This window comes from Podarcis melisellensis (genome assembly GCF_964234715.1).
Source record: "Podarcis melisellensis genome assembly, chromosome: 16".
NCBI classification, from domain to species: domain Eukaryota; kingdom Metazoa; phylum Chordata; class Lepidosauria; order Squamata; family Lacertidae; genus Podarcis; species Podarcis melisellensis.
Window position 1 is genome coordinate 31,127,263 of NC_138533.1, and position 26,954 is coordinate 31,154,216.

Below are 26,954 nucleotides of genomic sequence, written 5' to 3' on the forward strand. Positions count from 1 at the left end.
GACATGAAGGCAATGGCACTCTTCCACTCATAACAAGCAGCTGGCGGAGCTGCCTTCAAACGTGGTGGGTATACAGGCATTACGACTAGTAGTCGTTGAGAGTCCTATCCTCTATGAATTGAGTGCAAGTTTGTTATTTTTGAAGCCTGATTCTACCAGGTTGCCGCTGATATTGCTCAGGGGCTGGGGGCGAGAAGGAAGTCCAATATGCAAAAGAATATATTTGCAACACACAAGCACTAAATAGAGGCAAGAGCTTTTTAAATAAACAAATTTAATAAGATTGTTAAAAATTCACTTGAACACATTAACAAAAATGACTCGAATGTGAATTCTAAACATTAATATGTTTCTAACACTAACCCTTTAGACGCCCCCCTGGCAAGTGTTACAAACTGATCGGCTTGTGCTGCGGCAACACAGGGTTATATCCAATGTGAGTCTTACTGAGAGTACACCCACTGAAATTAATGAGCATGATTAACTTAGGTCCTTTAATTTCATTGGGTCTGCTCCAAGTATGACTTGGTCACTACAACCCCTACTCTTAAATACAAAAAGGTATGCATAACAAGGATAAAGCAAAGAAGTTACAACAAAACACTGTCAATTTCTTAAAGTTGGTTTTCTTTTAAAACCAACAGTCTGAAGATTCTAAGCAAGAATGCTCTTTATACACCATAGAGAGCGTCACTTAAGGGGCAGCTGTGCCTTGGAACAGTGGCATATATATTAGCTTAAAGATCAGTGAGTGTTGAGAGCTTATTTTCAATATTGTGGAAGGCATCGTACCTCAGAGTGATAGTGTTTTTAGCAAGCTATTTTAAGTTGGTTTGGACTTCCTAGATAACCATATACCATGGTGACAGATTTATAAAAGCTGACTTCTAAATTAAGCACCTCTAAATATTCCACTACAGAAGTCAAGAAATTCCTTCTATAGTCTCTTGTCAAAGTCATAGAAACCTATATTAGAAGGCAGCTTCAATATGTATATCTCTTGAACGGCACTCTAATTTCTAATGGAAAATTATACAGAAAAGAATAGTCATGTAAGGGAATTGAGGTGCACCCAAGAGAGGCTGTATATTTGCATGCCCATTTAAACAATGGGATAATGATAAAGACCCAGCCACTCTGGAAATATTTATTCTGTAATTTACATTTAGACCACCTACATTAAATATACAAAATAATAAATGGATGGTTACAGCATCTGTTCAAGTCTTTAAACTATAAGGGAACAGCTTAAAAAAAACCTGCATCCAAAAGTGTTGGAAAGTTAAACATGGTTACTGTTTACATAAGAGAACGGCACTTATTAAAAAGCAAGATAAAAATGTTACAAAAGGCACTAATAAAACTGGAAGAATCTAAAGTGCGGTTCTGGAGTTTTGTACCAAATCATCACACTCAGAAACAGTATACAAAATGTTCACACTTGGTATAAGGAAGCCACGACAGCTCTATGTGCAGTAGAGATCTAGGCTACTAAAAAGGCTTGCAGTGAATACAGCCACTAATATCACAGACTTTATCAAAGTCTGAAGGAGTCCTTCCAAAATGTCAAAACGTAAGCTGCCCGAAGTTTGACTATTTTAATGGCAGCTGCATTATCTATTCCAGAAGTCTCCAAAAGGGAATTAGTTCTCCTGTAGCTAACAAACTTTAGCTGTGGTCTTTCATTTAAAAGTTAATGTGCCCTGCCACACCCCCCCCGAAGAACAGCAAAATCTGCCCATGATAAGTGGGATTATGGTAGAGAAATTGTTTGGATACAAAATATTAAGAACATAGGGCACTAAACTGTTTGGCTCTTTTAAAATACCTCTAATTAGATAAATTAACAAACTATAAATTTGCAGTCTACATACATAGAAAAGAGCTTTCCTCCTTTCAGCTCAACTGGAAGACCTTAAAACTTGACAACTTGCCTTGAGTTCCCTTTAATCTACAGTTGCTACAGTGAAAGGGATCCCAGTGAGAAGCGCTGTACAGATAGTAAAATGGACATGGATAAATGTCCATGAAAAGTAACTTCTAGGTTCTAGGAAATGCTTAAACTCTTCAGGTGCTCTAATTTAATTTACTAATCTGCAAATCACCAATAATCTGGTAAATGGAATAAAAATATTTGCTACAAGCAGCCCTTTCTCTGACAGCAATAAATAAAACGAGTTTGGGGTACATTATTTGTGTTTCAACACCCTATTTTACGCCTTCCTTTTAAAAATACTTAACTGAAATTTTAAAAAGAGTCACATTCTAATGGATGAGCGGGTGCTTAGAAGTGATGGCGCTTAGATAACATAACGTAGTTCACATATGCTGGGCTGTACCACCCAGGGCTCCCAGAATCGGGCGAGAAGCTGGCAGCACCTACATTGTACTTCCCAGGACTACCAAATACTGGACTGCTCTTTCCTGGGCTACAGCATGCCAGACCACTTGAAGGGCTTGAAGCTGTTTGAGACTTGAATCTTCCTTTTAGTGATGGAGTTGACCAGCTGGAAGAAAAGACAACACTTTTTATATATCAGGAAAATGTAACAAGGTGGAGAAGTTGAATTGCTGTGAGAACCTTTATTCTAGATATCAATATTAATGCCAACATATAGTTGAGACATTATATTTAAATGCAAGCATTTATCACTGAATTTCATTTGTAAGTAAATTGGCTGCTGTCTTCTAAGAAAGACCTTGTCCAGGTGGTTATGCTTTGAGCACCCAAATACCTCGGGTTAAGAACTTAATTTGTTCCGGAGGTCCGTTCTTAACCTGAAACTGTTCTTAACCTGAGGTTCCACTTTAGCTGAGAGGGCCTCCCACTGCCACCACTGCACAATTTCTGTTCTCATCCTGAAGCAAAGTTCTTAACCCAAGGTACTATTTCTGGGTTAGCAGAGTCTGTAACATGAAGCGTCTGTAACCCAAGGTACCACTGTAGAACAGTTTAGTTAATTACAGTCATACCTCGGGTTGAAGTAGCTTCGGGATGAATATTTTCGGGTTGCACTCCGCTGCAACCTGGAAGTAACAGAGCGCGTTACTTCTGGGTTTCACTGCTCGCGCAGACGCTCAAAATGACGTCACGCGCATGTGCGGGAGCGGCGAATTGCGACCCGCAGACACAGGTTGCGTTTGCTTCAAGATGTGAATGGGGTTCCGGAACAGATCCCATTTGCATCCAGAGGTACCACTGTAGTTCTTAGTAATATGCAAGACTTAGTATTATGCAAGCCTAGAGGTCAACCAGGTTCTGGTGAGAAAGTCTTGGAACTGTGAACCCTTAAAAGTAGCTGCGGAGTTTTGACTTGACCCTGTGCTTTCCTCTGTCCCACCTCCAAACTGGAAGTAAACACTTCTGCTTGTATTTGAACATGACAGGATTGCCAACTGCCTGTCAGGTACTGAAGAAGGCACGATGCCTCTATCTCATGTTTCAAGCTGAGGAGAGAAGACAGAGCGAATTTCCTACCCTGCCAGTAAGAACTAGCTACTGGGGAAAGGTGGGAAAGATACTGGCCAATCAGTTCATTAGCAAGCATTATGCCATGGCCACACTGTAAACCTATAAGCCGTACCACACAGACCAGGTTTAGTCCTTTTAGCAAGCCATACCCATGGAGCACATCAGCTAACTTTTATTGAAACCAAGTATACCTTTGCCGGTCAGAAGGAGAGTAGGACTGAACGGACACACTCCACTTGTAAATAGCAGGGTATTTTTGTGGATCCATCTCTAACCCATGTAATGCTGTTAACACATCATTGTCCAGCTTTGTTGGCTGTTCCCTAGAGACAGAAAGGGAGCTACATTAGGAAAACAGAATCTGGCAGTGCCACAATCCCCAATGATTATTGCCCACAAGACAAGAGGTCAGTTTGTTAAGCAACAGTCCATTGCATACCCTAAGAGAAACAGCTGCTTGGCTTTTTCGTTTGAGGATGGGACTTTTAGGAGACATTGCGAGGACATCTCAGACTGCAATTCAGAATTGCAAGACTCTCTTGTCTCCCCTCCCCGGACATCAGTTTCTGCTGACAGCCTCCCCACTTCTAGTGGTGTTTTTTCTTCTGTCCTTATTTTTGTATCCTCAGCAGCTGCACCTGCCTTGAGAAGCGGTGAATAAGTCTTAGTGAGATGGTCCTTAGGTTTTCTAAGCTGCCTTGTATTTTCCATCTGAGCACTTTCACACCCGCTTTTTGTGGCAGCCTGGCTTGGCTTCTCTGGTGAACGTTCTCCTGCCACCATCTGATCCTGACAAGACAGCTTATCAAATTCTTCCATTAAATTGGAGACCGGAGACGGAAGGCACTCTTCTCCTCGACTTGGGTGCCTCCTATGAGGATTTACTGTCCTATCGCTGGTCACAGGGCTGCAAAATCCATTTTTACTGGCAGGAACTCCTTTCTCCGAGTGCCTATCAGAAGTTTCTGCTGCAGGCATTATGTTTTCAGTCCGCTCAATGGACAGGATGTCACACTCTGAGCTTCTGATGTCGGTGATGGTTGGTTCATTGGATGCAACAGTTCGGCTGCAATTTCTGGCAGCATTCTGCCTGTTCTTCACTTCTTCCAAACTCATATCATCATCATCAAGAAATGCCCCAACAGAAATAGAATTGCAGCTTTTTTTACTTTTGCCTTTAAAACAAAATAAAAGAATTTTGGTGTGTGACATCTCATCTGCCCGATTAGTCAGTTTTTAATAACAAAAGTTCTATATTCCACTTTGTTTTTAAGGGACTCAGCAAGATTCAAACAATGTTAACCGACCCAGCACTGCAATACAAATAGCATTCTCTCACCAATACTGGAAATTGGAGGTTTCCAAATACTGGCTCACATCTATGTCTTGGCTTCGTTTTAGTTACCCTCACTCTATACCACAACTGGGAATGCAAGATGGGGCACCACTACCCTTTACCTGTCAGATACTGCTCCCTGAAAGATAAGGGCTGCTGACTTGAAATCCCCAACCAAAATAAACCTGGACTGATGCTGCCTTGGCTAAAGGGGCATGGAAGACAGCTTGCAATCAAGCAGTAGCCAGGTGATGTGAAAACCTAATTGAGGAAGCTTTGTACAAAGCCTGAAGCAGCTCCTTAGAGCAGGTCTGAGAAAACTACCTAGGGATGAGGGAGCTGGGCTATACCTGCACAGATTGGAAATGTTTTGGGGAAACATTTCTAGCCAGAATCTGGTAATGCTCACACTTCCCTTATACCCAATGAGTGATATCCAACTAAGTCATATCTGACTAAGAGCAGACCCTCTGAAATTAATGGACTTAAAGAGTGACTCATGCCCATTAATTTCAATGACTACTCTTGCGTATGACTGACTAGATATTGCCAATTATGTTAAGTATTCCATCCAACAATCACATGTTCACATGTCCCACCTCCATCTACAGAATGTACAGCTGGTTCAGTGGCGGCAAAATATGCATTTAGGACAACACAGGGTGCATTTTCTGCTTGTCTCTCTTCAACTCTGTTGCTTAATCCTTTTGCTCAGTACACTGATATTCCTCATCCAGTTTGACAGTTTTCTGGGTAGCAGTTACCCCACTTTATTGGGCTGGTATGGGGAGAGACTGAACACAACACCAGTATTTTGCCATCTGCACAGCTACAGCAATTCTTGTGCCTCATTCTTGTTGCAGATGGCATAAACCCAAAGAATCCATCTACAAGCCCTTGCCTTCATAAAACTTGGGAGTTCCCCCCTTAGGCTTACAAACAAAACTCAATTCACAGCTAGGAGCTGGGGAGAGAGATTTTATAGGAGAGACTGAAGTTTTCAAAAGAAATATTATTTACACTGTTTAGAAAACAATCTATTAATTTGTTCAGCACCTCTACTATAAAACAGTTTGATACAACTGTGGGCAACTGTCACTTTGACCTGATTGTTCCAAGTGTAACAGTGGGGAATGTCAGTAAGGCTACAGAGTTCAATTTGTAGCATGGAAGGCATGTTCTGAAAGTTCCGGCAACATGAAAGTGATTTTTTAATTCTTTGGCCCATCCCCAAGAACCTGACATCATAATTTCTGCATTTTTATTATTCCCAAATATACTAACTAGCAGCGACCTTCCAGTTCAATACCGGCCTCAAGGATCGGCATGAAAAGGCATTTGCCTAGAGTTCACATCCCAGCAGGGGTCCCATTAACAGGAGCCCCAGAGACTCTGTGAGAGGGAGCCCCACAGAGAATGCCTTCCCCAAAGGCCCAAGAAACTTATACTGCTCTAACTTATACTTCTAAAGTGTCCTGTGCTAAGCAACTAATCTAACACTGGTAAATCTCAAAACTTGAGAAATTTTTATTAGACTTATTTTGGAACGTCTGAAAAATGATCTATTCAGTAATCAAACATTTTCTAACCTTCAGCTACTAAGAGATGCTTTGCTCTTACCAGAAAGCTGTGGGGTTTTGTATCTGTTGTGGGTTTCATTCTCCCCTTTCTCTTGCTGAGCCTTATAGCTCATTTCCCGTTGACTCAGATATGCTTCTAGCCTTTGTAACCCCTCCTGGGAAGACAGATCAACAAAACAGCCCAGAAATTCCCAGTATTCAACCCACGGGAACCCCAGTTCATGAGCTAACTCCCTGCAATAAACAAGATAGAACGAATCATTTGTGAAGACATAAAATTAATTTGACAAGTTTACTAAAACACATGTTTAATTAGCCAGCCCCAAGTCTGTACATCAACTGTAAAAATCGTTTTAACAAGTGAATTCTGCACCAAGCATGACCATAAACCTTCACCAAATTCTTTTTAATTGTTATAATTCCCACATTTTCAAAAAACAATTCAGAATAATTTCCATCCCATCTTGCTTTCTACTGTCAAAGCATATGAGCAATCTCAACAGAAATTCTATTACTGAATTAAACCTTTAAAGGCACATAAAATACTCTTAACACAAGATGAATTAGACATTCTATGAGAAATAAAGAGACAGCAGCTTTCCAAAAACAGAGCACATATAGATGTATGCACTGGACTGCTAAGTCTACTAGCATTGCTCCTGTTTCTGCAATGTATTTATTTGGCACTTACAAAACACAGATGATGCAAATAAGGCCAGGTGGTAGGAAAAGTGAAAATGTGTAGACAAAATGGTTCGGGAAAGGAGGGCAGGAAAAATGGGGATTGCCTGACAAGTAGAGGAGGTTCCAACATGGCAAAAGACAAGCATGCAAGTGAAGGAAGAGGGGGAAGGAGAATAAGATAGGGAATGAGCCAAATTTGCTAATGGACCAGAAGCTTGACACGGACTTGGAAAACATGGACCCAGGACAAAACAGCGCACTGACTTCTGCACTGAAGACAGAATAAGCCAATGAGGAAGAGGTTTTAATAAAGTAGGCTGTGTATTGCGTGAGCAGGACCAGGAAGGATAAAAATAACAGTGCAGAATTCAACATTCTTAGAATATCAAGATCTTTTTCATATGGTTGCAGAAGTCAACTTTTGTTGGGACGCTATTTCAATTTAAGCACAAAGTGTTCACAATCCTGGATGCTGTGATCAGAGCACGGGCTAAGAGTTTTAGCAAAGGTTGGACGTTTTAGTTGCAAAACAAAATGATTGGGAGTTTTTGTCTTTTGAAACATTCTGGGCCCTTAAGGAGTGAGAGAGATGAAAAGCTGCCATAGCTACATGTCATGGAGGTGCAATCAAAGAAGACAGAATGACAGAAGGCATGGAAATCAGGAAACATGATGACAAATCTTAGAGGTAGATTTGCAGTCATCATCAAGTGATCCTCACTGAGTTCATTTTAAATTCATTTTAAGATCCAGAATATGCTTCAAAATGGACTTTTTAAAAAGCCTGTGTAAAATTTTGTTTTGTTATTGTGGTATTTTGTTTTTATATTGTAAACTGCCCTGTGATCCTCGGATGAAGGGCGGTATAGAAATTTAAAAATAAATAAACAGTCAGTTAAGTTAACAGAACACACTGTCACCTCCAAAGTTCCATTCTCTCTCTGTCCTTATGCACAGATAGACCTTAATAGAAGCTGGGAGCTTTCTCAACAACTGCCTAAGCTTCTCCAGATGCATTTTGTTCTCATCCATAGCATTTTGCCAAGTTTTGATATTTAACACAATTGAAATATCTTTTTTTCCTGTCACTATATTGTTTCATGCATTAATTCTGAAGTACCTTCCAACTCTTTCAACGCCTCTTTCCACATCAGATTTTCTGAGATTGTTAAAAAAACCTGCTCGCTCTCGAGGTGGGGTCTTCCAAAGTCTGTGGAACTCTTCTGCCTTTAAGGGAGGAAAATTGCATTCAGTTACTGTAGTTCAATCTAGAGCATGCTAATCTTCTCTTCCTAAAAAATCTGGAATGAGCATCTTTTAGTCATCCAGAACCATCCAGCTTTCATGCAAACTTCCAATCAACTTAGGGGCCCATCTGATGTAACCCTTTGTGATGCAGAATTTTCTTCAGCATAGTACAGGTCCCAACACCAAATAGCCGTGGGCCACATGGATGAGGCCCACAATGTAACTTCCAGCAGCAACACTGCCCTAGTTTTGGAGAGAAGTTGTACTAGCACTAGAGGAGCTGCAAGATCAGAATGTCCCAAGAAACATTACTTTTGCAACACAGGATTTCAGAAGCACAACTTCTATTTCCTACATTTTAACTGACTCTATCTGAACAATTACACAAATGCAGCACAACACCTACTTTATTTGTTTTACCAAGTTAAAGCTAGTCCTATATTGCTTTGCGAAATAGTGACGATCCATATAACCTCGTCAAATGACAGTTTGCTTCAGTGTGTCCACATTATCAGTTACTGACTCTGTTATGAGATTCTACTCATTAAACTATATTCAAAATGAGTTCTTATTCATTTATACAAAATACCAAGAGCAAAGCAAGCTTTACTGACTTTTAAAAACTACAGCTTACACTAGTTATCAGAGGTCTAGAACACCATGTAAAGTAGTACATGCATATCTTATGCTAAGAAATTAAGAGCATAAAAATGGGTTGTTCCATCCCCCCCCAATCAATATAGCCATTGCACTCTTCCCCCAAATACCTCTTTTTTATCTCTTGCTTGAGTTTGGTTTTTGTGAAATTTCAGTTTTATATGTTATAAGTCTGAGTGGCATATTTACAGTACAAGGGCTGGACATAAATGCCCCCCCAAAAGATAAAATAGTAATTTATCAATAAGCTTGAAATGAATAAATTAATTGAAAATATCTAATTCTTTCCATAGAAAATATCCAATTCTTTTTCATAGCTGACATCTGAAAACAGCAGTTATTTTCTATGTACAGTGGTGCCTCGCAAGACGAAATTAATTCGTTCCGCAAGTCTTTTCGTCTTGCGAGTTTTTCGTCTTGCGAAGCACGGTTTCCCATAGGAATGCATTAAAAATCAATTAATGCGTTCCTATGGAAACCGCCTTCAGACCAGGTCCGGGGACAGTCTGTCCCCCAACCTCTTCTGAAGGCCGGCGGGGGGCGAAAGTCTTTGCTCCCCCCTGCCTGCCTGCCTTCCCGGGAGAGCGGAAAAGGCAGCGCTGCCTTCCCGCTCTCCCGGAAAGGCAGGCAGGGGGGAGCAAAGACTTTTGTCCCCCGCCCGCCTTCGGAAGAGGTCCAGGACCTCTTCCGAAGGCGGGCGGGGGGCAAAAGTCTTTGTCCCCCCTGCCTGCCTAACCGGGGGCTTTTAAATCGCCCCGGGACTGTCCGGGGCGATTTAAAAGCCCCCGGACGGCTTTTGAAGGCAGGCAGGGGGGAGCAAAGACTTTTGCCCCCCGCCAGCCTTCAGAAGAGGTCCAGGACCTCTTCTGAAGGCGGGCGGGGGGCAAAAGTCTTTGCTCCCCCCCTGCCTGCCTAACCGGGAGAGCGGAAAAGGCAGCGCTGCCTTCCCGCTCTCCCGGAAAGGCAGGCAGGGGGGAGCAAAGACTTTTGTCCCCCGCCCGCCTTCGGAAGAGGTCCTTTCGTCTTGCGGGTTTTTCGTCTTGCGAGGCATTCGTCTTGCGGGGCACCACTGTACTGTATTTTTGCATGTGTGCTTAAGATTATGACACTGAAGGGCAATTAATTCCTCTGAGCCAATAAGGTGCTTGGCTATAAAGATAAAATGGAGACCTCTAGGGAGCTATTATTTTGTTAGTTGCAAAGAGCACCCAGTGTGGCACTTTATAAATCTAGTTCTTTATAAACAAGGTTCTGCTGTACTTTCAGGTCTATGTAATGGCAAACAAAGCTAAGTCCAATTTTAACATAACCATAATTAATAGATTGGCTTGGGCTGCAAGACTGCACTACTGGTACCACCTGCACACACTCAACTCCCCTTCCCCACAAAGTGAAATTGTTAGATAACCCATGTTAAAGTAAAATAAGTATAAGTGCCAGACTGTAAAAGGGCCTGCACTGCTGGACGGCACAATGAGGATGCAATGGAGGCAGAAAAGTATGCCTTCTTTGCCGCCTTCACTAGGTAGGTTCAGTGATGAGTCCTCACTATGCTTTGATTGCATTCAACTGGAATTTTCCTCCACTCATTCAAGCAGTCTCCCAGCTTTCTTCACAGCAAGTTCTCAAGTTCACCAAGGCTCGTTTTATTTAGCCCAGATTGAGAAGGGTCACAGGAAATGTTATACCCACAGAGGAGGGTTGGGGGGGGGGAGGAAGAATTTGCATGTGTGGAAGGTCTTTACAATATCTGGGTTTGAAGTAAGCACACTAACCTCACCTGTGTGCTCCTAAACTTGTAGACCAGGGGTAGGCAACCTAAGGCCTGGGGACCGGATGCAGCCCATTCCTCTTCTCAATCCGGCCCGCAGATGGTCCGGGAATCAGCGTGTTTTTACATGAATAGAATGTGTCCTTTTATTTAAAATGCATATCTGGGTTATCTGAGGGGCACAGGAATTCGTCCATCCCCCCCCCAAATATAGTCTAGCCCACCACATGGTCTGAGGGACGGTGGACCGGCCTACGGCTGAAAAAGGTTGCTGACCCCTGTTGTAGACAGTTCTACAGAATGTGCCCGATTCTGCACAGGTGTACTTGATTTCATTTTAATCCAGGTTTATGATAGCCCGAAGTACAGTTGATGCTCGGGTTGCAAACATGATCCATGCGGGAGGCACGTTCACAACCCGCAGGGCCACATCTGCACACACGAGGGTTGTGATTTAGCGCTTCTGCACATGTGCAACCACCGAAACTTGGAAGTAACCCGTTCCGGTCCTTCCAGGTTTCAGCGTGTTCGTAACCCGAAAAAATGAAACCTGAAGCATCTGTAACCCGAGGTATGACTGTAACACCAAAAAGGAAGAACAAGACCAAATATTTTCTTGGTTTCTACAGTGGTACCTCTGGTTAAGTACTTAATTTGTTCTGGAGGTCCGTTCTTAACCTGAAGCACCACTTTAGCTAATGGGGCCTCCTGCTGCCGCCATGCCGCCGGAGCACAATTTCTGTTCTCATCCTGAAGCAAAGTTCTTAACCCAAGGTACTATTTCTGGGTTAGCGGAGTCTGTAACCTGAAGCGTATGTAACCCGAGGTACCACTGTATTACCTTAGAAGGGCTCATTGGGCCTCCATAAGCCCTTACTGTCAGCACAGGATCTTTGGGGCTGCCAAAATATCTGGGTAAAGCAGCATGAGGGCTATCATCTGACTGATCAGGTGACCAAGGTGCTCCAATCACAGGTGGTCCAATCACAGGTTGTGAGGCATTGTCTTCTGCTCTGAAGAGTGGCACATAACACTGACCTAGGTTGCAAATAATTGAAAATGGTGTTAAGTTTCTAGGAATGTTTACCATACACTTAAATACTACCCAGGTCTGTTGTTTCAATTTCCCTACAATTCAAAAATAAAATTCTCACTTGATACTGGATCATTCTGTTTCTACTTCAGAGACCATGTAAGTTTTATTTAATACCCCAGTTACATAAAATAATACATGCCATTTGCTTCTGGCATCGTCCAATAAAAAGTTAAATGATGCTACAATTTTTTGGTATTACTTCTGCAGAACCTCTAAAGACAACCAAGATTAAATACAAACCTTTCAAGTATTCCCTGATTTTCTCTTTCAGATCCACAGTTTTATTTTTACTTCTTTCACAAACTACCTGTTAGAAAAAAGCATCAATGTATTGGTTAAAGAACAGAGAAGTTGCACATTTTGTACTGATCTATCCATTTGGAACAGCTCAATAGGCAGCACTTCTGTCCCAATAATTTATAGGCTTAACTAATAAAACCTCACTGCAAGCTACAAATAATTTGGGGAGGCTTTTGCCAACTTACATGGCAGAAAACTACCAGAGAGCACTAAGGAAAAGAACAGTCACATTTAAACAAAAACCAAAGTGGTCATAACATGTTTTAAGGACAACTTACTTCTGCTGGAGTTTGGTTGTACTTGTTCCTAGGGTTCTTTACAATATCTGGATGTGAAGCAAGCACACTAACCACATCTGCATTCCCAAATTTGCAAGCAAAATGTAGCGGTGTATCAAATCCCTATAAAAAGAAAAAATACAATTATTTCCTATTCTGGACCCTTGTTTCCACCTAAGTATATATGTGCGTTTGGAAAAGCCTCTTCATTTGCATGGGTGAACAAGATCCATGTGACGCTCACTTGAAGTATGTGGAAAGGTATGTGTGTTAATAAATTAAGACTTGGGATGCACATAACCACATATTAACCCCAATACTGCAGGAGTCCACTGGTTGCCCCATTTGTGGGTTAATTTCAAGGTGCTGATTCTTGACTTTAACCATTATCCGACTAGACTTCTGGAATAATAATAATAATTATTATTATTATTATTTATTTATACCCCACCCATCTGGCTGAGTCTCCCCAGCCACTCTGGGAGGCTCCCAATCAAATGAAATTTGGAATTTCATTGCCTCTTGAGATCCACCGTGTTCATAGGCTTGCCCCATTTAGATGAACAATGAAGATTTTTCCTTTTAAGCAGGCTATTTTGGGGTTGTTGATTTTTATTTTTTAAAAAAATCTCTTTGATAACTCATTTAAGTTGCAAAACAGATTATCGTTGTGTTCACCCATCACATGAACCCATAAATTAATGTTTAACTATAGTTTGATACAAATGAGCAATGCGTTGGTGGCCCACTGCTTAAATGTCCACATCTCAGTCCTCTCCAGCTCCTGGGTGCACAGGGAGTAACAAACCACATACTGCAGCTTGTTCTATCATCCAAACCTGAGCCGGGTTAAGCTGCAAACCAGGCCCATAACTCCCCAATTCTAAAACTACATATCTAAAAACATTACTATATCTTGCCTGACAACAGGCTTCCATGGGATAATCAATAGTAACAAAATCAAGAGATAAAAAAATATTGCTTTAAAAGGCAGTGATGATTGAGGAAGGCAGGAGGAGGCAGTGATGTATAACAATCACTGTATGTGGAGGTTGCTACTGCTGCCTCAACTGCTAACATGGCATTAAGCCGCACTGGCTTTTAATTAAGTCTGCGCTGGAGCTAGACTAAATTACTTGCACTTTATTTGTCTCAGTGAGACAAATTAAGTCATGACTAACTTTTCACATTAACAGAGCTATCTTTAGGCTGCAATCCAGTCCTCACTTACCTGGGCCCAAGTCCCCTCTAACTCAAAAGGGCTTAATTTCCAGTGGATATGCATTGGTAGCCTGGATCCAACCCCATATGTTCTTTATTTAAAATAACAGGCTAGCAGTGTTATTCTTCAGTAGCCAACACAAACAAAAAGAAAAAGAAAACAGTGAGACACTGAAACTCACCACTTTATCTGGTGTGTTAAGATAAAGGTCAACAATGTATCCAATACGCTTCTGTAACATTATCTCATCATCATCAGGATACATCAATCGCATAAATTCAGGATTTTCCAAAGTGTCCAATAGCAACCGGCAGATACCAGGTTGATTCTCCTTGGCCGCAACATGCATGACATTGTATCTACAGCCTTCCTAAAAAGAAATAGGCACACATTCACTAAATATGAAATCTGAACGATTTGCTAGAGAGGAATATGCTTACAGCAATGTTGTTGTTTTCCCCCAGATCTTATATACACAAAAATTCAGGAAACACAAACATATACTGTAAAGCCTTCAGTCTACCTGGAGAACTCTTTACTAGCAAGCTGATGGTGTTAGGTCTTGCTAGAGGGGAAATCTAAGAATTTGGAAAACAGCAAACATGGCACATTTGGGGATACTAGTAAAGCCCCACAACAATCTGCTCACAGAACAAGCCTCTCTCATATTTATACAAGTTATTGCTACCATTTGAGCCTGTATGTTCAGTTTTTACAGCTTAAAGCAGGCATAGGCAAACTCTGCCCTCCAGATGTTTTGGGACTACAACTCCCATCATCCCTAGCTAACAGGACCAGTGGTCAGAGATGATGGAAGCTGTAGTCCCAAAACATCTGGAGGGCTGAGTTTGCCTATGCCTGGCTTAAAGTGTAGGGGGGAGGGAGGGAGGAAGAGAGAAAGAGAGAGAGAGAGAGAGAGAGAGAGAGAGAGAGAGAGAGAGAGAGAGAGAGAGAGAAAGAGAGAGAGAGAGAGAGAGAGAGAGAAGAGCAAACCTGTTTGTAACAAACAGGAACAAAATCTGGTTTTTTTAGCACAATGTTGATTGAAAGGATGGAAGATCTGTGTCCCTTGTATGTGTATTTGTGTGTGCATGTCAGCTGTGAGGTGGCTATGACTACTTTTTTGGCATGTAGCACCCAGAAGGGGATGGAAGGTGTTGGTGGTCACTCTTGGTTACAGACTTTCCAAAAACAGCCAGCAAATTTAATTATTTTTTTTTACTGATTTTGTTTTCAAACCTCATCCCCCTCCCAATATCATTTTTTTAAAAAGTGAAGCCCCAAAGTTCTCTACATGAAAGAAAGCCGCCAGAAGCAGCCCAGAAAAACACTGTAGAACTAACACTATGCCCATCTCTTGTGCAGATGAGTTTTGAAGCCATTTCCCTCAGTTAGCAAGTTGGGGAAAGGATGCAAAGGGTTTAATTCAAACTTCGTTTTGGCAAAAGCCAAACCATTCCCACACCTGAACAATTGTCGGGTTGTCTCCAGAGCCAATGAGATAGCGAGGATTACTCCAGATAAGTTCCAAGAATGCTGTTTCATCTCCTTTCTCAACCGCTTTCCGAAGCTTGGCAGTAAGATCCTGCGTACGAGGACTTTTGTAACTGTTGGCTCTCTCTTTACTAACTGTTTCCATCTCAGCAGAGCATAAGCCGTCTATCAAAATAAAAATTGTATTCTACTCATGATGTGATCTTTGCTCATGAAAGTGTGTCAGGTTATTTTATATGCAAACTCTGTATACCTATTGTTCAGAACTTCTAGGCAGGTAAATTAAGAACAGATCCTTCAGCATTAATTTTAAAATAAAGAATATTTATAAGCTTTAAACCAGTTTAGGAATTCACATGATCCCTGTCAAAATAAAGTTCTCAGAGCTACATTTTAAAAGCAGAAAAAGAACAGCACTGGCAGTATTTTAAGTATAAACTACAGTCCCAACTCCAAAAGCCACTTAAGTAGTTAAAGAACTGGAAAACATTTAAAAGCATTCACTTACCTCTGTTGAACACGGAACAAACTTTCACAGGCGACAAAGATAAGGAGGGCTTGTTTGGAGATGGGAAATAGTCGCATATGCCTTTGGCAAATTTCTCTGCATCTTCCCTATTTGTGAAAGCTTTAAATCTTGACCCTTTTATCATTTTAACAGCTTGCAAGGCTTCCTTTTTATCCTCATATACATGCACCCTCTCTGGAACAGAAACAAATCAAATTAGCTTATTTCCATCGTGGTAGTCTGCAGGAGAAAATGCTCAAATGAGTTCAAAATGACTCGGTGAATTTTACTTTCAGGAAAAGAGACTTAAATTCTTATACATTTTTGACAGCAAATTTGTAATAATATGCCAAATTTGGGGGGGTCTTACAGAGAAAGAGAACAATCGTGATAAGATTGCATTAATCTGGTTTATTACAAATCATTCTCATCATGATTATGATGCAACCCTAAACACTTTTTCATCAGCAAGCAAAGAAAGGACAAGCCATTGAAAAATTCCCTACCAAACTACACCAATATGACACTGTCAAAAAACTTTATTGAACACAGTTCTCATTGCCTAAGGCATGCATTCTCCCACTCCCATCTAGAATATCCTCTGCTACTATAATAAAAAAATAACAGTATGATACTGAGATAAACTAGGCTAATTTTTCACTGAAGTTCTGATATTTGTACATATCTGGTATTCTTGCAGCTTAAAAATAGTATCTGTATATTCTAGGACTGACTCCATAAATAGCATTAGTCTCCTAAATACTTAATCTCAAATCTAATCCGATACCAAGTAAGGGTGGAACCGAGATCAGTCTTGAAATATTTTGAGCATCCCAAGAGCTGTTATGTCATCCTTGGTTGTTCGGGATTATGCTTCCTCAAAGAGAGAACATTAGCTTCTCTAGTTTCAGGCTTGCAGCAGTGTTCGAAACTCCCATTGTATTAGGCGCATTTCGCGACAGGGAATTTCATTACAGCAAGCATTTTCTAAGCTCTGGACGTGGTACTGCGCCTAAGATTTCAGATTAAAACTGCAGAGTGGAAGGAAAGGAGGACCCCTTTCTGCCTCCCCACTTCCAGCTACTCTCTGAAGACTGGAGAAAAGACCCTCTTAATAATATTAGGGGGTAGGCAGGGGAAGGACTAGACCATGTGAAAAATGAACATAATATCTTAGCTGTAGTTCATTCATTTTCAGCTTTGTATTCCTGCTACAAAAAAAAGCGCGCCTAGACATTCCATTGTTGTGCCCATAACTTAGGTTTAAGGTGCCATTTAGCTCCCAGCTTTCATCTTAGTTTCTAACACTGGCTTGCAGTACCTATTGAAAACTGCTTAATTGCAAGAATTTCCTTTCAATTTACTTCCCAATGGAATGCTTAATGGTAGATTACCAACAAACTCTTCTACAGTAATAATGAATATAGGAAAAAACTAAAGCTAGAAATACATGAAAAGGCTATATGAAAGAACACATGATTCTGTTTTTTTGCACTTAAAAAAAAATTAAATGCTGGCCACCCTGGACATTTTATAAAAGAGTGGGGTATACATTTTAAATAACTAAACTGTAAAATAAATGAACAATTACTATTCTCCAATAGCACCCTTTTTCCTCCATGAAAGGTACATTTGCTTAACTTGATCTTTAACTACACTGCAGTGGTAAAAATAAAAATAAATTACCATTTCTTGCCAATATATCATCATAAACCGGACATACACCATAGTATAGCAGAGGCTCCTTTGATGGAGTCTGAGAGCTGATCAGAGAATCGTTGTCTGCCTTGTGCATTAGGGCTTCCTCTTCTGGGGGGTTCAAACCCATACTGTACCCAAAATCGCCATCCTCAGAGGAGCCTATGTGACCATTTTGATTCCTTGAAGGTTCCTTTGTTTGCAGTTGGCTGGCAGCAGTTCCAAGTACACCATTCAAAAGCGAGGTTTCTGCCTCTAATTCTCCTTGCTGTTCCAAGAGTGCCTGGGCCAATCTTTTTTCAAAAATTGATCTCGTTGTAAGTGTAAGAGGCCCACATTTCTGTCCAGCTTTAACGATCTCTTCTCTGAGCTCATCAGAAGTTAGCTGCTTTAATCGTGATAAAATAGCATCCATTGTTACCGTTCCTAGAGAGGAAAAACAACCACCACCAAATGAAAAGACGACCAAACAGATTATTTGCTTTGAGGGCTCAAATACTGAAGAGCAATTTCTCCTAATAAGTCAGCTCATTGTTATCAAAGAATAGGTGAGTGAAAGCTAAAGGGGTAACTGGGGCTGTGTGAATCCTATGGTAAGTTTTTAAATCCCTAAAGGAGGAACACTTGCTTGCATGTGAACCTGTTCATTCATTAATACCTTCCTCAGAGGTGGTTGGTCCCATGACGTTCAAATCTTCTCCCAAGGGTTGCTTAGCTTGGCTCTCACTGAGACTAGTCTAGCTGAAGGTGCAGGTTGAAACAGTGTACAGAAAACCAAAGTCTCCAAAGTTAGATACTAGGTTCTCACACTAGTGGATAGCTGCACCAACTGGGAAGAGAAGGGTTGATAAGGTGCTTGCTGGGCAGATCAATGCACTAACTAGAAATGCAAGGGGAGAATTTACACCACTCCTGCACTCTCCTGTATCTGTTTTGGGCATCTGGCCCCCTTTGCAGCTGAAGTATCTTAATAAACCCAGGTGTATAACAAGCATTGCTCAAAGCAACTCTTAAGAATATTTTGTGCCAATCAGGCTTACTAGCTACTTTGCTTCTCAATATTGTCTGGTTGGCCTCTGTTATTTTCTCCTACCGGTGGAGAACCTACAAAGGACTCTATAAGGGCTCTTGTGTCCCCCATAAGAAAATAAGGGCAGATTTTGTTTATTACACTAGCAATCCTGTTCTGAATGCAAAGGTTCAGATTACAAAGACAACTTTGAAATACATCTTATCTCAATCATGTGCATTGTGTGGGAAGATAATAGCACTGTGCAACTAAATTTAAACACACTATGTAATGTTAAAACTTTGTAAGCTCTCAAGTTTACAAATGTTTACTATCAACAAGGCAAATATGTGATTAGCAAATGTAGCTGGATGGCTCCATTGGTAAAGCATGTTGGTTCGAGCCCCGCACTGGGCTAAAGATTCCTCTTTGCAAGGAGTTGGACTAGATGACACTCAAGAGTCCCTTTCAACGCTACAATGCTATGATTCTAATTCAGTAGAGGGGTACAGCACTAAGACAGAAACCCCGGTATTAACCCCTTCCACATTTTTGTAATATTTCCTAATAATTTCAAAATTTTACAGGGAAATATTTAAAACAGTGGGTTTTTTTCATATATAGTAAAGTTAAAGGAACCCCTGCCCATTAGGTCCAGTCGTGGCCGACTCTGGGGTTGCGGCGCTCATCTCGCTTTATTGGCCGAGGGAACCGGCGTACAGCTTCCGGGTCATGTGGCCAGCATGTCTAAGCCACTTCTGGCGAACCACAGCGCCGGTTTAACCCACAGCGCCACCTGCGCCCCTTTTCATATATAGCTACTGTCAATGACTTACAGAATTCAAAGCTATGATTCAGTAAGAGCCTCTTAGGAAACCTGTGTATTCAAATATATAAATTCCAGCCTCAAACAATTTACTCTGTAACTTTATATAATTGTAGAGTTGGAAGGGACCCCAAGAGTCATCTGGTTCAACCTCCTGCAATGCAGGAATCTCAACTAAACCATCCATGACAGATGGCCATCCAACCTCTGCTTAAAAACCTTGAAGGAAGGAGAGTCCACAACCTCCCTAGGGAGACTGTTCCCCTTGTATATTAACTACATGCACTGTTTCTCAAACTTGAGTCTCCAGCTGTTGTTGGACTACAGCTCCCATTATCCCAAGCTAGCAGGACAAATGGTTAGGGATGATGGGAGTTGTAGTCCAACAACAGCTGAAGACCCATGTTTGAGAAACACTGACTAATGCTAGCAGCAAGAATACTGAGCACCATTTCAGTACTTAGTCATTAAGCATCTGGCAGGAAGCTTTAGATCCACGTCTGCTCTTCTACTTAAAAAGAGAATGAAACAGATGCAAGAATTCAACCATAAAAGGAAAACTGGAAGAAGTTTTAAAATAGATTAGAATAAATAGAATATTTCAGTGGGATAAGAACATCAAATATACTCCATCATTTAACCTACTGCCTCTATTTTTAGGTCACAACAAACTTACTGCTCACGTTCCCAGTGAAGTTAATAATTTCAAACAGATTAGCTACTTATTAACATTCAAAGTAAACTGATTCTCCTGGCATAAGATTGTGTTATGGAGGGTGCAGTTAGTACACAAGCCTGCAATTCTCACATGCAATCTGACACTCAATTCTAGGGGTCTTTTGCAATGAGACCTGGCCACTTTCCAGAGGTTGGCACCCCAAGAGTTAACACAGAAAACAGATGAGAAGCAAATGTGAATTTATTCTATCAAGAGGGAATTAACTTGTCTCAAAAGGGAATTTACTAAGAAAATATTAGACAAAATCAATAAGCATGCAAATACTAGTCTGAGTTTAGGAGAATTAGAACCAAATACAGTGGCACCTCAGTTTAAGAACAGCCCTGTTTTCAAACTATTTGGTTTATGAACTCCACAAAACTGAAAGTAGTGTCCCGGTTTGCAAACTTTACCTTGGTCTCAGAACGGAAGCTGAACAGTGGAGGGCACCGGCAGCAGGAGGCTTCATTAGGGAAAGTACACCTCGGTTTAAGAATGGTTTCGGTTTAAGAACGGACTTCCGGAACAGATTAAGTTTGTAAACAGAGGTACCACTGTATAAGAGTTCTTGTTAGAAGCATTCCTAAAAACTATTTAAGAAAACTAGGATGCAGTCAGGGAAAGTAGGTGGGTGAGGATGCTGGCTGGTGGTGCTATCAGAAGAGAATAGATCATGGATGAATTAATAATAATAATAATAATAATAATAATAATAATAATAATAATAATAATTTATACTCTGCCCTCCCTGGCCAGAGCCAGGCTCAGGGCGGCCAACACCAATAAAATTACAATAAAACATAATATGAGGGCAGTTTATTAAAATACGGGTTAAAATACTATTTAAAATGCAGCCTCATTTTAATAGTAGCCCATAAATCAAAACCATAAGGGGAGGGAAACATATGGGTGAGACTGAGTCCAAACCAAAGGCCAGGCAGAACAGGTCTGTCTTGCAGGCCCAGCGGAAATATGTCAAGTCCCGCAGGGCCCTAGGCTCTTGTGACAGAGCGTTCCACCAAGTCGGGGCCAGTACTGAAAAGGCCCTGGCCCTAGTTGAGACCAATCTAACCACCTTGCGGCTTGGGACCTCCAAAGTGTTGTTATTTATGGACCTTAAGGTCCTCCACAGGGCATACCAGGAGATGCGGTCCTGTAGGTACAAGGGTCCTAGGCCGCATAGGACCTTAAAGATCAAAACCAGCACCTTAAACCTGACCCTGTACTCCACTGGGAGCCAGTGCAGCTGGTAAAGTACTGGATGAATGTGATCCCGTGGCAAGGACCCCGTAAGGAGCCTCGTCGCAGCATTCTGCACCCGCTGGAGTTTCTGGGTCAGCTTCAAGGGCAGCCCCGCATAGAGCGAGTTACAATAATCAAGCCTGGAGGTAACCATCGCATGGATCACTGTGTCCAGATCAGGGTGAGAAAGGTAAGGGACCAACTTCCTGATATGGCAGAGATGGAAAAATGGCACCTTTGCTGTGGCTGCAACCTGCGCCTCCATGGAAAGGGTTGGCGTGGAAGGTTACACGCAAGCTCTTGACAGAAGGCGCTGGCTTTATAGTAAGAGAAAAGGAGGTTGTGATGGTAATAAGGGAGTTTGGGTAATGGGACTTTTGGAAAGTGTTTAGGTAAAAATCAGAAGAGATCAGTTAAGATATTTTGAGGGAAGGCTGAGAGAAAAGGGTTAATATTTAGAGTGGATGGCTGTGGATTGTAAAGAAATGAGGACCTGAGTTTTGGAGGTGAAACAACTAAGGGAGAAAAAATGAGCAAAAAAATGGAAGAGAGCAGGAAACAGGAATCTGACTGGAATAAAACAGGATTTTGCCAAATGATGATTGCTAGAAAAGAAAGGAAAAATCAATCCGTTTCCTTGTTCTAAGAGGCTGATTTGTGTTTTTTTTTAAGTATGGGTACATCTTCAGCAGCAAAAGGATAAGGAGATATAGTCCAGCCCCCCACAAGGTCTGAGAGACAGTGGACTGGTCCCCTGCTGGAAAAGTTTGCTGACCCCTGGTGAAAAGAATCACCTCTGTTCTACCAAACATTGTGCCAGTTGGTATAAGGTATATTCCAACAACATAATCAAGGTACAGCACTCTTGAGTAATATTCCACTGCACTTTTTCCTAGCACCTCAAGGATAAAGGCAATTCTTATTTGGCTAAAAACAAAAGTAGAAAAATATTGTGGAAAACTCAAAACACAGTAATTGAGTAAAACAGTGTAGGTGGCATGCCCCATACAAGAAAAATCTATTTAAGAGCAAAGGGAAAAGAAATATGGTAAGGAAGAGCAGGTTGAGATCTGAGCTAACTTTTCTGGGCAAGGTTTTTACATTTAAAGGGTCTCAATAAAGTATTCATGTCAATAAGAACTCCATGTGTGAAAGACTCCCAAACTGTGAGTCAGCGCTGGCAGCTGGAATTCATCTTAATAAATGTATTGATGAGTAGGCAATTACTCTGCAAGTGGAATGTTCCCACGAGTAGGCAGGCTTGCAGCAACAGTTCAGATGTATTAATAGAGGTGTAACTATAAATACAGATCTCTTTACATAGGGATGTCCATCAATTTGGGGGAAGAATCATCCACACTTATTTATAAAAGTGCCCAAAATATATACTAGGTCAAGGTGAAGTACATCTGCAGGCTTAATTAAAAAAAAAAGCAATTAGGAAATCTGCAACAACTGGCTGGGTGAGACTAAAAAACAAAAATCTAAAGGTTTAAGTAGAAAAACTGAGAAATATTAAAGAAATCAAGTGGAACATCAAGAAAGAAGTGCAAGAGAGAAAATATGAGACTACAGGATGTGATAAGACAGGCTATGCTGTACAAACTCATTAACTTTAGTGAGATAAATTTCTGACAGCTTGAAATCTCAAGTTATTAGACCTGAATGAGCAGGGTAAAGTATTTTTCTCTTCCCTATCCCTAGTTCTCTCACTTGTTCTCTCAGGTCCTCCCCCCCCCCCCATTCTTGGGTGCTGGGGTTTAATCAGAGCAGACAGGCTGAGCTTGTTTTTCTGCCAGACAGAATGACAAAGGGAGATGATGGCCTTGACATTAACCCACAGCAAAAGCCATCAAGTCAAAGAGTCTACAGGTAACTGAGGGGTTTTTACACACAGGGTTTTGGCAAGGTGTTCTGGGAACAAGGAGGAAACTGGGCAGAACTCCATGCACACTGGCTGGGAGAAACTGCACCAAGAGAGCAGGGGGTCATGACTGACTGCTGGATCCAACCTTGCTGAAGCTATGAGAGGAGCCACAAGACACTTTTTGGGTATAACGTTCTGGGGCCCCCTCCACTGCAGGCTTCAGGTGTAAATGTGTGTGAATAAACCATATTTCCTAGACACTGCCGACTCTGATGTGCCTTGATTTCCACCGGAGCACAACGCTGGGTGGGTGCTTGGAACCCCCTGGAATCTTGTTATCGCTGAGCAGAGATTGGGGTGGCATGTAACAATATAATGACACTCATCTCCAACATGACAACTACTATGAGAATTAAGCTAAATACTAGACACAAATTATAAATAAGGTTAGACAACATTATGTTCTTGATTAATTAAAACAACTGCATGTTATTTCCACATAATCTGCATGGTATATGCTTACACCAGTCTCCACACAGCTTCCTCTGCTCCTGCTCCTGTTTGCTTCTCACATTAGAAGGATTTCCACTCTTGCGCTTTGTTAAATACCATACACATTTATGTCATTATTATTATTACTGAGTTTTAACTAGGCTATACTTCCAGTAATCATAATCAATTGTTAGCCATGGCGAACTTAAATTCATCATTTTCAACGTGTCTATGATCTAACCCAATATGTATCTGCATTCACTTTGTACACCACCTTGAAGGCCTCTATTGCCCAAAGACCTCCAAATAACAAATGAGACACACAAAAAACCAAAACCACCATATAATCCAGGCACCCCCAAACTCGGCCCTCAAGATGTTTTTGGGACTACAACTCCCATCATCCCTAGCTAACAGGACCAGTGGTCAGGGATGATAGGAATTGCAGTCCCAAAACATGTGGAAGGTGCCGAGTTTGGGGATGCTTGATATAATCCATCCTACTATTTTTTAAGACCAACGCTTAGGGCTTTTTTGCGTCATACAAACTTAAGAAAAACCACCAGGGGGGAAATAAAGAAAACATAAAACCAGAGCCGTCACAGGAGATAAGGACAATCTTAAATGACTATTAAATCTATGAAGGAAAACAAAATACAATGGTACCTCAGGTTAAGTACTTAATTCGTTCTGGAGGTCCGTTCTTAATCTGAAACTGTTCTTAACCTGAAGCACCACTTTAGCTAATGGGGCCTCCTGCTGCTGCTGCGCCACCGGAGCACGATTTCTGTTCTCATCCTGAAGCAAAGTTCTTAACCCGAGGTACTATTTCTGGGTTAGCGGAGTCTGTAACCTGAAGCGTCTGTAACCCGAGGTACCACTGTATTAAAATGTACTTTGAGAAGGAAAAAAACACCATCGCATTTGTTGCCAGTTGTTGCAAAGCACGGACTCTCCACGCACACCAGGGATCATAACTCTACAGAGCCAAACCGAGATACTATATATATATCTATATAGTATGTATGTATGTATGTGTGTGTGTGTGTGTGTATATATATATATATATATATATAAGATCGTTCAGAGATCCCTCTTTCCACAAGAAAGCCCTGATTCTCAGATGCCAAATGTGCACATGCTATAAGGAGAAGAAGCCGCAGGAGCAGAGAGGTCTGTGGGGCGTCTCTCCCTCTCACCTTGGTGGGGGCTCCCACGGCAGCGCTGCTTCTCCTCGGCAGCAGGCGGCGGAGGAGTCGAGGCGGTGGCGGCGGCCAAGGAGGCCCCCTGGGCGGCAGGTCCGGGGCCTTGGCAGCGGCGCCGGCCGCCGGGCCTCCTCTCCAGCAAGCGCAGCATCCAGCCTAGGGCGCCGATCACCGCGCAGGCGGCCAGCAGCTCCCAGGTCGGCCAGCGGGACCACGAGGCCTCCCACAACCCGGCCCAGCCCGGCCAGCCAGCAGCGGCGGCGGCCGCCGCCCAGCGCTCCATCGCTCCTCTCTTCTTCCCTCTGGAACCGAGCGAGGGAAGGAGGGATGAGGGAACCAGTGCGCGCGCGTGCGCGGACGATTCCCACCCCCTCCCGCAAAAGGGGAAAAAAACCACACACCACACCACGCCCTTTAAGGGACAAGTCCAAGTACCTCAGGAAAAGCCTCCCGGCTTCCGTCTCTTTCCCTCGCGCTTTTTTTCCTCCCTCCCTCTCTTCGCGGAGGCGGCCCAGTGCGCAGGCGCCTCGCGCGCGAGGACCTCCTTCAACGGCCACTTGCCACACAGTAAAGCCTCCCTACCCGCAAGAGGGCTGTCTAGTGTACTGCCTGTCAGGGATTTTTATACATCAGTTTAGCGCCTGAGGGAAAAAGGAAATGTCTTTCTCCCAAGTGGCGCTTAGCTTAGTTGAAAGGGGAGCGTTTTATTTATACGGACCCCCCCCTGCAAGATTCCTGCATTTGAAGGGGGTTGGACGACCCTTGCGGTCCGTTCCAGTTCTCTCTGAGGTGAAACTCTTATAATACGGAGCCCCTTCCTTAGAATGGCATTCACGGGCTTGAGGTTGCCTGTTCTTGGTGTGAGGGGGGAGAAATAAGCGAGGGACAGGGACTGAGCGAGGATAAAAATGGAAAGGGTTTTGGCAAGACGCCAGGGTGGGTTTCCTGCCCCCCCTCCCCTGGTTCCCTGACAGGAATTTTAATCCAAAGGAAAACAGATGAGGGAGCATCAGAAGCGAGACCAAATCGCATCGAGCCACGTCACGGATGGGAATGTTGCATGATGGGAAATGAAGTTTCTCTCGGGAGTCCGACGGCGGCCTTGAGCGACTGGGCGCCGCCCCTTTAACCCTAAGGCTAGAACTGCGTTGATGGGAAGGAGGGAGGCGATGTGCCAAACACATTCCCAGAAACAGACGGATTGCAAAGTGCTACTTTTAATTTCTTTTTCATTTTATGTATCGTTTTCAGTTTTACAAGTCTGCACGATATTTGGCCGAATACAAACCATAACTTTATCATCGACTTCCCTTCTCTGTGGTTCATTTTATTAAGCCTTTATTGGTTCAAAATTGGGAAAGGAGTACAACAAGGCTGTATATTGTCTCCCTGCTTAAACTTATATGCAGAATTCATCATGCGAAAGGCTGGGCTGTATGAATCCGTAGCCGGAATTAAGATTGCTGGAAGAAATATCAACAACCTCAGATATGCAGATGACACAACATTGATGGCAGAAAGTGAGGAGGAATTAAATAACTTTTTAATGAGGGTGAAAGAGGAGAGTGCAAAATATGGTTTGAAGCTCAACGTCAACAAAGATCATGGCCACTGGTCCCATCACCTCCTGGCAAATAGAAGGGGAAGAAATGGAGGCAGTGAGAGATTTTACTTTCTTGGGCTCCATGATCACTGCAGATGGTGACAGCAGCCACGAAATTAAAAGATGCCTGCTTCTTGGGAGAAAAGCAATGACAAACCTAGACATCATCTTAAAAAGCAGAGACATCACCTTGCCAACAAAGGTCCATATAGTTAAAGCTATGGTTTTCCCAGTAGTGATGTATGGAAGTGAGAGCTGGACCATGAAGAAGGCTGATCACCGAAGAATTGATGCTTTTGAATTATGGTGCTGGAGGAGACTCTTGAGAGTCCCATGGACTGCAAGAATATCAAACCTATCCATTCTGAAGGAACTCAGCCCTGAGTGCTCACTGGAAGGACAGATCCTGAAGCTGAGGCTCCAATACTTTGGCCACCTCATGAGAAGAGAAGACTCCCTGGAAAAGACCCTGATGTTGGGAAAGATGGAGGGCACAAGGAGAAGGGGACGACAGAGGACAAGATGGTTGGACAGTGTTCTCAAAGCTACAAACATGAGTCTGACCAAACTGCGGGAGGCAGTGGGAGACAGGAGTGCCTGGCGTGCTCTGGTCCATGGGGTTACGAAGAGTCGGACACGACTAAACAA

General features: G+C 42.3%; 1 protein-coding gene across 2 annotated transcripts; it reads right to left on the reverse strand.

Moving 5' to 3' along the window:
- Positions 1–257: 257 nt before the first annotated feature.
- Positions 258–25,647, reverse strand: ANKLE2 (ankyrin repeat and LEM domain containing 2). 2 transcript variants are annotated; one of them, XM_081893272.1, is made up of 13 exons: positions 25,139–25,647; positions 17,333–17,770; positions 15,647–15,841; positions 15,110–15,303; positions 13,826–14,014; positions 12,423–12,545; positions 12,085–12,151; positions 11,590–11,786; positions 8,193–8,299; positions 6,429–6,622; positions 3,912–4,647; positions 3,664–3,795; positions 258–2,507 (listed from the first exon to the last, which is right to left on the reverse strand). In XM_081893272.1, exons 2-13 carry the CDS (start codon positions 17,757–17,759, stop codon positions 2,285–2,287), a joined length of 2,784 nt encoding a protein of 927 aa, XP_081749398.1. In that variant the 5' UTR covers positions 17,760–17,770; positions 25,139–25,647; the 3' UTR covers positions 258–2,284. The 2 variants fall into 2 exon arrangements, with proteins under 2 accessions (XP_081749398.1, XP_081749397.1); XM_081893271.1 differs by lacking the exon at positions 25,139–25,647 and adding an exon at positions 24,698–25,054.
- Positions 25,648–26,954: the final 1,307 nt, after the last annotated feature.

Excerpts from the sequence above, each read along its gene's own strand:
- ANKLE2 (XM_081893271.1), bottom strand. The coding sequence starts at position 24,986 with ATGGAGCGCTGGGCGGCGGCCGCCGCCGCTGCTGGCTGGCCGGGCTGG. Across the intron at positions 17,771-24,697 it reads CCGTGGGAGCCCCCACCAAG|GAACGGTAACAATGGATGCT; the intron begins GTGAGAGGGAGA and ends TTTCCTCTCTAG. Across the intron at positions 15,842-17,332 it reads TGATATATTGGCAAGAAATG|AGAGGGTGCATGTATATGAG; the intron begins GTAATTTATTTT and ends TTTCTGTTCCAG.